General features: G+C 54.8%; 1 protein-coding gene and 1 pseudogene across 3 annotated transcripts; both read left to right on the plus strand.

Annotated features, from left to right (window-relative positions):
• The first annotated feature begins 1,178 nt into the window (after nucleotides 1-1,178).
• On the plus strand, nucleotides 1,179-1,253 carry LOC138845269 (U2 spliceosomal RNA; annotated as a pseudogene).
• Nucleotides 1,254-4,533: 3,280 nt separating this feature from the next.
• On the plus strand, nucleotides 4,534-10,747 carry MED10 (mediator complex subunit 10). Of its 3 annotated transcripts, XM_089313307.1 has the most exons (5): nucleotides 4,534-4,696; nucleotides 5,159-5,242; nucleotides 8,015-8,117; nucleotides 8,552-8,641; nucleotides 9,842-9,936. In XM_089313307.1, the coding sequence occupies exons 1-4, from the start codon at nucleotides 4,575-4,577 to the stop codon at nucleotides 8,600-8,602; spliced, it is 360 nt and encodes a 119-aa protein (XP_089169433.1). In that variant the 5' UTR covers nucleotides 4,534-4,574; the 3' UTR covers nucleotides 8,603-8,641; nucleotides 9,842-9,936. The 3 variants fall into 3 exon arrangements, with proteins under 3 accessions (XP_089169433.1, XP_051709365.1, XP_089169432.1); XM_051853405.3 differs by lacking the exons at nucleotides 8,552-8,641; nucleotides 9,842-9,936 and adding an exon at nucleotides 10,108-10,747; XM_089313306.1 differs by having other exon boundaries at nucleotides 8,552-9,936.
• Nucleotides 10,748-11,207: the final 460 nt, after the last annotated feature.

An 11,207-nucleotide genomic window follows, 5' to 3' on the forward strand; every position in this document is an offset into this window, starting at 1 on the left:
TCTCTCGCCTTCCCTTGGGGTGAGATCTGCGTCTTTGTCCCATGCCTCTTCCAGCCTCTTCTGGCTCCCTCCATGTCTTCTCTCAGATGTATTTCTCCCAAAAGGCCTTGCACATTTAATCCCATTTTGAGATCTGCTGCTCCTGGGTCGTGGACAAACACAACCACAGCCCCTTCTAGAATGCGAAGGAAATTAACCAAGTTCCCATGACCTGGACGTTAATAGCCACGTCTTTGCTCAGGGCAGCGTAGACCTGGATCACGGTCCCTGTGAGATTCCAGGCTGAACAGTTTCAGCACATTCTCATTTAGTTTTCTGGCACAAGTTGCTTTCTCTCTGCTTATTTCAGATGCTCCTTGCTGGATGGCTTCCTGGTTATCTGTCTTCCTGATCACCACCAGAGCAGGTGTTCAGACCCACACGCTCCGCGGTTTTCTGCAAGGCAAGACTTTGTTTTGTGAATCATCACAATGAGGAGAGCACACTCGGGCACGGCTCGTTTCCCTCGGGGGTTCTGAACACAATCTCAGTTTCAGCTGAACGTCATTGACTGTACAACGGGCTGTGAGATACCAGGACTTAACGGGCTGTGAGATACCAGGACTTAACGAGTGAGCTGGAGGAACCAGCAAGGCGAAAATGGTTATGAAGTCTGAAAAAGTTGATTGTACTTCTCTGTGCACATAGCTTGCAAGGAGTTCACGGTCTCATCTCACCCCTGTTTCTGTAAGGCTAGTCTGCTTTGTCTTTTGAACTTGTGGCAGATTTTAAACAAAACTTGATAGCAAAAGTCAGCTGCATGTGATTGGTTCATGTGCCGCTATGCAGGCAGTAAGGTAATCTCATCTGTTTGCACTTGAAATCTTGATCACACAGGCACGTTACACAGAACTCCATGTACAGTTACAGCTGTTACATGTGTAAGAGGAAATAGAAATGTCGCTGTTTCTCAATGCTTGTTCTTATAACAACATAATAATTTTATAATTATAATAATTTTATAATATAATAATAAACATAATTTATTTTCTGTTGCACAAGTCATGTGCTTTTATATGTCAGTGTAACAGAATGGATGGGAAACCTCATTTCTATTAGAGAGAGGGAGACAAGGAGAGAGAGACAGAAGCACACTTCCACCTGCTGGTTCACTTGCCGAATGCCTGAAGACAGGCACCATTGCTTCTCGGCCTTTTGGCTAAGATCAAGTGTAGTATCAAGTGTAGTATCTGAAGCCAGGACCAGAACTCAACCCGTGTCTCCCAGGTGCATGGCACCAACCCCGTCACCTGAGACGTAAGGCTGCCTCCCAGGGTCCACATTAGCAGGAAGCTGGTGTTGGGAGTCAGGGCTGAGAGTCAGACCCGAGCACTCTGGTCAGGAACGCGGGGTGTCTTAGCTACTAGGCTGAAGACCCCTCCAGGGAAGCTAACGTAGGACATCCCTGGGACAGTGTGGCTCTTGAGGAAAACCAGTGTCAGCATTCTCTACGAGCAGGAGTGATCCTGCCTCCCGCTCCTCTCTTTAGGGAAACAGTTTTGGCTTACATTTGACCATATGTGGTAGAAAGTATAGCGGCTTCCTCTTAGGGTTATAGTCAATGAGGTAATCTATATAATACGCTCAGAAAAATGTCAGTATCGTCCTCCTCCTCCTCCTCACCACCACCATCCCCTCTAGGCGACAGAGCTGCAGATCTTCCTCTCGGCGGGAACCGCTAATGTGCTGAAAATAAACAAAGTGAAAAGCAGAAAGCAGCTGTTCCGCCCTCTCTGAGGGTGGCTGCATTTTTTTGAGACTTAAGCTGAATCTGATTCTTAGAATAAATTAGACTGGATGGCAAAAACATGTTTCAAATGCATCATGAAGGGCTCTGGGTGCTGACAGAGCAATAATGATGGGAATGAAAATGAAGAAAAACAGGGAAACAGCCTGGAGTCCAAGGTCACGAGCGTTACAAGGGCGGCAATGTCCCAGTGCCGCAGGGGAGACAAGGTGACCGGCACACGGTCAGCCTGCTCTGCCGGCCTGCTGCCCCCGGCTTCCTAGCAGCAATGCCTTCTGACCTGCTGGGATTTTCCAGCTTAATTTCATTTACATTCCAGCCCTGGAGTGCTTAAATTGTCGAGTGTTTCTCCAATCCAGCCGACAGCGTTTAGGATGCTAACTAAAGGAAAAAGTAGCACCACTTAGCTGTTTGAGGGTGGACAGAGAATTTCAACACTGGTTTAAGTGGGTTTGAAATGCTTTGGTTTCAGGAGAGGACAATAGTCCGCGGAGCCGTGGTTTTGGATAACTGGGAGACGAGTGCTTTATAAGTGGTTGGAAAGCCTTGTGTGCCCAGGGGACCTCAGTGGCTCCACTGGCGATGGCTTTGAAAGTCGGACTTCCCTGGTGACAACACTGTGGCACAGCAGGTTAAGCCACCGCCTGAGACACCAGTGTCCCATAGTGGCGCCTGGAGTCCTGGCTGCTCCACTTCCAGTCCAGCTCCCTGCTAATGCACCTGAGAGAGCAGCAGAAGGTGGCCCAAGTGCTTGGGCCCCTGCACCCACATGGAAGACCTGGAAGGAGTTCTGGGATCCTGGCTTTGGCCTGGCCCAGTCCCAGTCATTTAGGGAGTGAACCATAGAATGGAAGATCTTTGCTTCTCACTCTTCGTCTGTAAGTCTACCTTTCAAATAAATAAATCTTAAAAAGAATAAAAGGCTTTGGGACCTTCTATTTCTCTTCTCACTCTGGCTGATGACAATAGAGGGGGAAGTTGATGGAAATGATGATTGGAGCTGATTAACCTCAAATCACGAGGGCGTAGGGACTCGTCCCATACTTACACTCATCACGACCTGGTTTTGTGGCCACAGCGCGTGTGCCAAGTGCCAGCGCTCCTGAGCTGGGAGCTACCGGTGGAGCCGTGTTGGAGCCCCAAACCCCACCACCCTATTTGGAGACAGGGTCTTCTTGGAGGTAACCCAGCCAAAATAACCCTAACCCAGCATGAGTCGGAGCTTATAAAAAGGGAAATCTGCACACAGACATGAATCCAGGGAGAAAGCCACGCGAAGAGGCAGGTGGAGACCGAGCGATGCTTCTGCAAACCAGGAAACACCAGGGTCTCAGGCAGCACCGGAGCCAGGGGGGCCCTGGAGCAGAAGAGGTCAGCCCACACCCCAACAGCTGACACCCGACCTTGGCCTTCCAGGGTGAGGCACCCTGAGGTCGTACGTGTGCTGGGCCAGCCTCTGGGTTTGTGGCCCCATCACAGCATCCTTACGGAGCCGACACAAGGGGCCCACCTCGACGAACGCAGGGAGCCAAGACCCAGGAGGGGACAACCCGGGGGACGGGCACAGCAGTGCAGAAGATCTCAGTGTAACCCGTTCTGAGAATTGGAGCCTATGCCGGGTGAAAGGAGGCAGCAGAACCCACTCCAAGACAGACAGACGGAGCCCTTCCCCCAGACGTCCTCACAGCTGAATCCAGGAGCCCAGAACTCCACCCAGGTCTCCCACATGGGTAGCAAGGGCCCGGGCACGTTAGCCAGCACCTGCCGCCTCCCGGGATGCATTAGCAGGCAGCTGGGTCAGAAGTGGAGGAGCCGGGAATCGAACCAGCACTCCTATATTGGCTGCAGGTATCCCAAGCAGCATATAACCCACGGTGCCTTGACACCCACCCCCATCTGCTAATATCTTATTTAGGATCTTTGCATCTATTCTCATGAGGGACGGCGACCTATATTTTCTCCTGCACTGGCCTTGTCTGTTCACATCCAAGTTACGCTCCCCTTTCGCAGCGAGCTGGGCTGTTTCCTATTTCTCTGGCCTCTGGAAGCTTCTGGTGCGGTTTGAATCCCTTCCTCAGTGATTTACAGAAAGGAGCGTCGGGAGCTTCCGGGGCTCACGCCTCTCTCTAGCCCCCCCTGGTTAGTTTCCTCCAAGTCTGGGATTCATTCTGTCCTGGTGTTTCTCAGGCTGGATTTTGGGCGTCCCAGGATTCATTGCAACCTCACTGTTGTCCCGCCCTGGCTGCCAACGCAGGGGGCTTGCCCCGGGCGGGCGCGTCTGCCGGATTCCTCTTTCAATCCCCAGCCTTCTCTCTGGTTCATCTTCCCAGCTCCCAGTGCAGCCGGAGAACGAATGGCACCGTGTTCGCTTTCACCCTCTTTCTCCGCCTCACTCCTTTCTGGACATTTCTGGGGCATGCGATTTCTTGATCACTTACTTATCCACTGACTACTTTTTGAACTGAAGCCTTCATTTAGGCTGCCCAAGCCGGCTTCCCACTTCCAGGCTCCACACAGCCCACAGGACGCGAGGCGCAGCCTGCACCTGCAGTCCAGGCACCAAGCGGGCCGCCCCGCCTACGCCCGAGGCCCCGCCCCATCTAGGCGGGCCTGCCCCGCCCACGGCGGCCGGCCCCGCCCCAGCACTCAGGCCCCGCCCCCGAAAGCCGCGCGTTCGACGCGGAGGAAACGGAAGTGGCGGGGACTCGGGCGGAAGCAGGAAGTGGGCGAGCCGGGCGCTGCGGGGCGGTGCCGGCCGAGGGCGCGGAGTGGCGGTCGGGCCGGGGCGATGGCGGAGAAGTTTGATCACCTGGAGGAGCACTTGGAGAAGTTCGTGGAGAACATCCGGCAGCTCGGCATCATCGTCAGCGACTTCCAGCCAAGCAGCCAGGCCGGGCTCAACCAGAAGCTGTGAGCAGCGCCCGGGGCGCGGGGAGGCCGGCCCGGGCCGCCTGCGCGCCGGCTGGGCCACCTGGCCGGAGCCGTGGCCGTGCGCGCGGAGACACCTGCCGCGCCGGCCCGCGCCGGGGACCCGGGCTGGGGTGGCGGGGGACCCGGGCTGGGGTGGCGGGGAGGCGGCGCCCTGCGGTGATGGCCGCTGCAGCGCCGTGGGGCCAGCCGGGCGCCCGGCGAGGCTGCGGCGGGAGCGAGCGACGCCAGGCCGGCTGGGCCGCGGCCTGCAGCTCCGGGCGCGCCCGAGGCAGGGGCGTGAGACGAAGCTCAGAGTCTCGGGGTGGTCGGTGCCCCCCGGGGGCCGCACATGGCGGGTGTGGGCGGGGGAGGGTGTGGGGCCCCGCAGCCGGCCGGGGCTGAGCGAGGGGCCCGCCGTGGGTGGGGCGCGCGCCTGAAGCCCCCGTTTCCGCCCGGCCCTAGGAATTTCATTGTCACTGGCTTACAGGATATCGACAAGTGCAGGCAGCAGCTGCACGACATCACCGTGCCTCTGGAAGTCTTCGAGTAAGTGTCGCTCCTGATCTCCCGGGCGGCGGGTGCCGGGACCCCTGAGGCCTGGGAGGGGGCGGGGGCGGGGGAGGGATTGCTTAGGGACAGGAGGGGGTGGGCGAAGGGACAGATGGGTGCACGCGCGGTCCCCACAGGCGCGGCTGGATTCCGCTGCAGACCCGGGTCAGTGCGCAGTGTGGAGGGGTCAGTGCGCAGTGGAGGGGTCAGTGCGCAGTGGAGGGGTCAGTGTGCAGTGGAGGGGTCAGTGCGCAGTGGAGGGGTCAGTGTGCAGTGGAGGGGTCAGTGCGCAGTGGAGGGGTCAGTGTGCAGTGGAGGGGTCAGTGTGCAGTGGAGGGGTCAGTGCGCAGTGTGGAGGGGTCAGTGCGCAGTGTGGAGGGGTCAGTGTGCAGTGGAGGGGTCAGTGCGCAGTGGAGGGGTCAGTGCGCAGTGGAGGGGTCAGTGTGCAGTGTGGAGGGGTCAGTGTGCAGTGGAGGGGTCAGTGCGCAGTGTGGAGGGGTCAGTGTGCAGTGGAGGGGTCAGTGTGCAGTGGAGGGGTCAGTGCGCAGTGTGGAGGGGTCAGTGCGCAGTGGAGGGGTCAGTGCGCAGTGGAGGGGTCAGTGCGCAGTGTGGACGGCTCTCCGGGCCCCCGGGGCCCTGTTGGCAGGAGCTTTCCCAGACACTGTAGAGCCACACCCTAGTGCCCTGCCCCGGGGATTTCGCTCTGCGCCTTTGAGGAGCCCGGTCCTTGGTGATCAGAGGATTAACCCTGGCCTCTGAGCCTGTCAGCTTTTTTCTCAAGAAATGGACAAAAATTAACTGTCATTTTGCTTCTTTCATCATGTCATTTCAAAAACATCAGAATAAAATAGCATTTGTTGAATTTTTGATGTATTTATTTTGCTCTTTGTCAAATTTTCATACAATTTACAGTCATCTAACAGAATATGTAACATGAAATGATTTTTTTTTTTTGCTTTGTGGTTTAACATTTTTTTTTTATAATGAATAGTTGAGTTCTAGCTCAGTCATAATTTTAGTTTTCTGTAGGGTACAGAGTGGGCAAGTGGCCTACCTTTGGTAACACAAAGTTATTTTATTGCTCTAGGCAGTGTGTTTTATGAAATCTTGAGGATAATGCGCCTGTTTTGGGCAGAAGTGTTGAACATTTCAGGAAGCAGCTGTGTCCTTGTTAAACACAGTTGGAGAGCGTTGTCCTGCGGTCACGCAGCTAGACTGGGTAGAGTGGTGTTGAGCCTCGCACCTCTCTTCTAAAGCAGTGGACTGTCTTGTGAAACAGTGCTGGGCCCCCGGGGGCTGGGCCAAGTCTGCCTGTGGTTCCTCTGCGCTTTCCCCTCTGCAGCCCAGGAAGCTCCTGCACCAAGGGTTCCGAGGCGATGGGGTCCCTGGAGGGGAAGCCACGTCCTCCCCGGGCCCTCCCGTGTCACCCAGGCTCAGGGTGCGGACTGTGGAGGCCCCGAACGTGGCCCGCGTTTAGTTTCTCTGTTGGTTGAGAGCTGCCTTCCCTTACAGGGTATGAGAGCATCAGAAAGCAGTAGCGTGAGGGCGTGTTGACTGATACAAATGCCAACACACGTGGAATGGAACGGCTTGTGAAGCAAGCCGTCAGGAGAACGTGAGGTTAGATGGTCTGTACTTAAATGAGGGCTTTGTTTAGGGGCCATTGCTGTGGTGCAGCAGGGTAAGCCACTGTCTGCAGCACTGGCATTGTGTGTGGGCACTGGTTTGAGTCCTGGCTGCTCCACTTCCAATCCAGCTCCCTGCTCATGTTTCTGGGAAAGCAGTGGAGGATGGCCCAAGTGCTTGAGCCCCTGCACCCATGTGGGAGACCCAGATGAAACTCCTGGCTCCTGTCTTCAGTCTAGCCCAGCCCTGACCATTGTGGCCATTTGGGGAGTGAACCAGTGGATGGAAGACCTCTCTGTTTCTCCCTCTCTTTGTAACTCTGACTTTCCAATGAATAAGTAAATAAATAAATCTTTAAAAATCTTTAAAAAGTAGAAAGGGAGAGAGAGAGAGAGAGAGATCCTTCATCGCTGGTTCACTACCCAAGTGGCTGTGGTGGCCTGGGCTGGGTCAAAGCCAGGAGCCTGGAACTCCCTCCCACGTGGGTGGCAGGGACCTAAGTACTTGGACCATTATCCTCTGCTTTCCCTGGCACAGTAGCAGAGAGCTGGATTGGAAATGGAGCAGCTGGGACTTGAACCCATGCTCATATGGGATGTCAGCATGGCAGGCTGCAGCTTAACTTGCTGTACCACAATGCCAGCCTCTAAATGAGGGCTCTGTTTATTTATTTGTTTAAGAGATACAGTTACAGACAGAGAGATAGACAGAGAGAAAGGTTTTCCATCTGCTGGTTCATTCCCCAAATGTCCGCAATGGCCAGAGCTGAGCCGAACAGAAGCCAGGAGCTTCTTCCCGGTCTCCCAGTTGGGTGCAGGGGCCCAAGCACTTGGGCCATTTTCCACTGCTTTCCCAGGCCTTAAGCAGAGAACTGGATGGGGAGAGGAGCAGCTGGGTCACGAACCGGTGCCCATTTGGGATTCCGGTGCTGCCTGTGGAGGCTTAGCCTATCGCACCACAGCGCCGACCCTGAGGGCTCTTAATTTTCCTGGTTCTTGCACTCAGTTTCACCAGAGTGGGCCCATGTGAGGTTATAGGTAGCTAGCCTATGAGTATTTCGTGTTTTTTTGCTGTTGTTTCCAGAAAACTGTGAGAGGAGGTGTCAGCCAGGAGAGTGTTAATTGAGATATTTCATGTTTCCAGATACATAGATCAAGGTCGAAACCCCCAGCTCTACACCAAAGAGTGCTTGGAAAGGGCTCTAGCCAAAAATGAACAAGTTAAAGGCAAGATTGACACGATGAAGGTAAGACTCGCATTGAAGAGACGCTCGGCAGCTGTGCCAAATGACTTTGTCCTTTCCCACGCTTGGGCGGACATCGCCTTCTTTATGACACCCCATGCTCGAGAGTCCTGAATTGTCCTGGCTGATTAATGAAGCTCAGTTGTCAGCCGTGTGGTAGCATCAGAAGCACGACCAACGGTAGCCTCGCTTTTAAGGAGATCCAGGTTAATTTGTGTGACTTAGTGTCCGTTGGCTGTTTCCGTTTATTTGACGTCTCAGGTTGGCATTGGGTGTACTGGTAGTTTCTATTGTATTTCTTTATTGATTCCTGTGGTTGAAAGCTTTTCTGTAATCATGGTTACTTGATTAGATGGTTCTGGAAGGCTTATTTTCTTGCCTTTCTCCATTGTCCGTCCCTCGCATCTGACCTGCCCGCTCCCTTGTCCTGTCTCCAGACAGCTTCCTCCATTTTGGTCTTCAGGAGACTTGAGGAACTCTGTGTGTGAAAGACGTCACCTTCTAAACTTGACCCGCGTGAGGCTCAGGTTGCTGCTTTCTCGCTTTGTTTCCATCTGCATGGCCCGTCGCCATGCTGACTTGCACCTCAGCCTGCAGCAGGGGGCTCGCCTGCTCTCCCGCCCAGAGCTCTCCACTTGCCCAGCCAGGCCACAGTGTGCTGTCTCCTAGGCTCACAGTGTGCTGTCTCCTAGGCTCCGCTGGTCTTACCCTCGGGTGAAAGGCCTCTGACCAGCCTTTGCTGCTGCTTCGCTGGGCAGTGCTGGTCAGACTCCCCGTTTTCCTTTCTTTATCTGTCCTATCTTCCCCGTGGCCACCTATTTCTGGATCAGCAGGACCTTGGGTGTTCTGCTGGTGTCCAGCGGCTCACGTCCCCAGGCCAGGCTGGCACAGACAGGTGTGCTCAGTGTTGTCTGCTGTGTAGGCAGGGCCTGCACAGTGGCAGGGCTTCCCAGGGCCCCGCCCGGCCGTCCTGTAGGTGCCAGCTGGCAGGCCCTGCATAGGATGCTTTGTCCAGGTCGGCCGTGTGGCACCTGTGGCTTCATCTCTCCTTGTTCACTTTGGGATTGAGCAGTTGTCGAACTCAGCGTCACCTTCAGGGTGTCCGAGAGCTTTTCAGCGGCACCCGTTGTGAAGCTGTTGATGGTTTCAGTGTGGCCGAGGAAGACGAGTGAGCTGTGTCCAGCAGAAACCACCTTTGTCCATGAGCACAGTGGTCGCTCCACGAGGCGCATGGCTTCAGTCCCACCAGGTTTCGCCAAGCGCAGGGCCCCCCGGCAGGCAGTGGTGTGCACATCAGAGGTCTGGGAAGGTCCCACGCCGCAGTCTGTGGCTGACGTTTGCCTGGTGGGCCAGGCAGTTGAACCTAAGTATCTGTGTCGCGTTGGAGGGAGGAGCCCCTTTGCAATGTTGCACGTTTCCATGTCTCCATCTGTACTGTGTGTTTATGGGATGGCGCATGAGAAACAAGGTTTGTGGTGCTGGCAGGTGTTGAGCTGGGGTCGAGCAGGGTAGGAGCTCTGGCATTGGGAGTAGAGAAAGCTTTCCAGGGAGTGCTGTGGCACAGTGAGCTCGTGGTGCTTGCGTTAATAGTGGCTAAGTCCTGTTGTGCATGCTGCCCACAAAGGTCATTTCCCTCTGTGTGGCTGGCTCTCTGCAAGAGGTCCTTGCTGCTTCTCACTTGGGCCAAGAGGAAAGAAGCCGTTTTCACACGCGTGTTCCTGTTTCAGATAGCTGCCCACGTGCCCTGAACACGATTGCGTGTGATCTTGGGCTGGGCTCACCTCGGTTAGCGTTTGTGGGAGGCGAGGCGAGGCGAGGCGAGGTGAGCAGGCAGCCAGGAACCTCAGCTCCAGTGGAAGGAGCCTGGCTTCCGTTCTTGTAGGGGGTCTTGTTGAGTGGGCGGGCTCCTTGGGGAGGAGGGGTGCACTGCTCTGTAACTCGGATGAGGAGTCCTAAGCGAAGATATTTTGACAGTGTGTATTTTTCTTCATAGAAATTCAAAAGCCTGTTGATTCAAGAGCTTTCTAAAGTATTTCCGGAGGACATGGCCAAGTATCGAAGCATCCGGGGGGAGGATCACCCCCCCTCCTAAGTGCCTCGTGCCCTTGGGGCGCATCCCTCCGAGACCTCGGAATCGCCGTGCCTGTGGACCAGCCGTGGCTGCGACCGGGGCCTGGGCCCCAGCCCTGCCCCTGGCCTCTCCGTCCCTGCCGTTTGCCTTTGTGGGATGGTGGGGCTAGAGGAGGGCAGGGACTGAGCCCCAGCTGCCTCTGCAGCCCTCAGCCTGGTGGCTCCTGCTCGCGGGGCGCGACCTCTCGTTCTCTGTGCACATGCAGGGCACGGGAAGGGGCGCCCTGCAGTTGCTAGGACTGGAAAATCAAAGCTTCCACTTGATGCTGTTCTCTCTGTGGACTTCCCGTTCCGTTCTGTGATGGTGTCAGGAAACCAGACGAAGAAAAGAAGAAAAGAAAAAATTGAAAACAAAATAAAAAGTGGGCTTACTGTGGGAAGTACTTCAGTCGGCTTTGTAGTTTACTTTTTCAAAGGTGGTGCATAAAGACTGTGTTAACTGCAGCCATGTTTTCTTGATTTCAATGAGATTATCATATAATAAAGTCCTGAAGTATTTACTTGCCTTATTCTGTATAATCATTTGTATAGCATTTTTACAGGAAAGTAGAGTGTATCCTATAAACACAGTCGATTACTACCTTTACAGAGTGTTAGTAAGATTCATAGGCAGGGCCAGCGCTGTGGCGAAGCAGGTAAAGCTGCTGCCTGAAGCGCCGGCATCCCATATGGGCACTGGTTTGAGTCCCGGCTGCTCCACTTCCAATCCAGCTCTCTGCTGTGACCTGGGAAAGCAGTAGAAGATGGCCCAGGTCCTTGGACCCCTGCACCCATGTGGGAGACCCAGAAGAAGCTCCTGGCTCCTGGCTTCAGATCAACACAGCTCTGGCCATTGCGGCCATTTGGGGGGTGAACCAGAGGATGGAAGACCTCTCTATCTGCCTTTCTCTCTCTTTAACTCTGCCTTCCAGAAATAAATAAATTTTTAAAAAATATTCATAGCACAATTTCTTTTCCAGGCAT

This window comes from Oryctolagus cuniculus, chromosome 14, assembly GCF_051225735.1.
Source record: "Oryctolagus cuniculus isolate XC-2025 breed Fujian yellow rabbit chromosome 14, ASM5122573v1, whole genome shotgun sequence".
Taxonomy (NCBI): Eukaryota; Metazoa; Chordata; class Mammalia; order Lagomorpha; family Leporidae; genus Oryctolagus; species Oryctolagus cuniculus.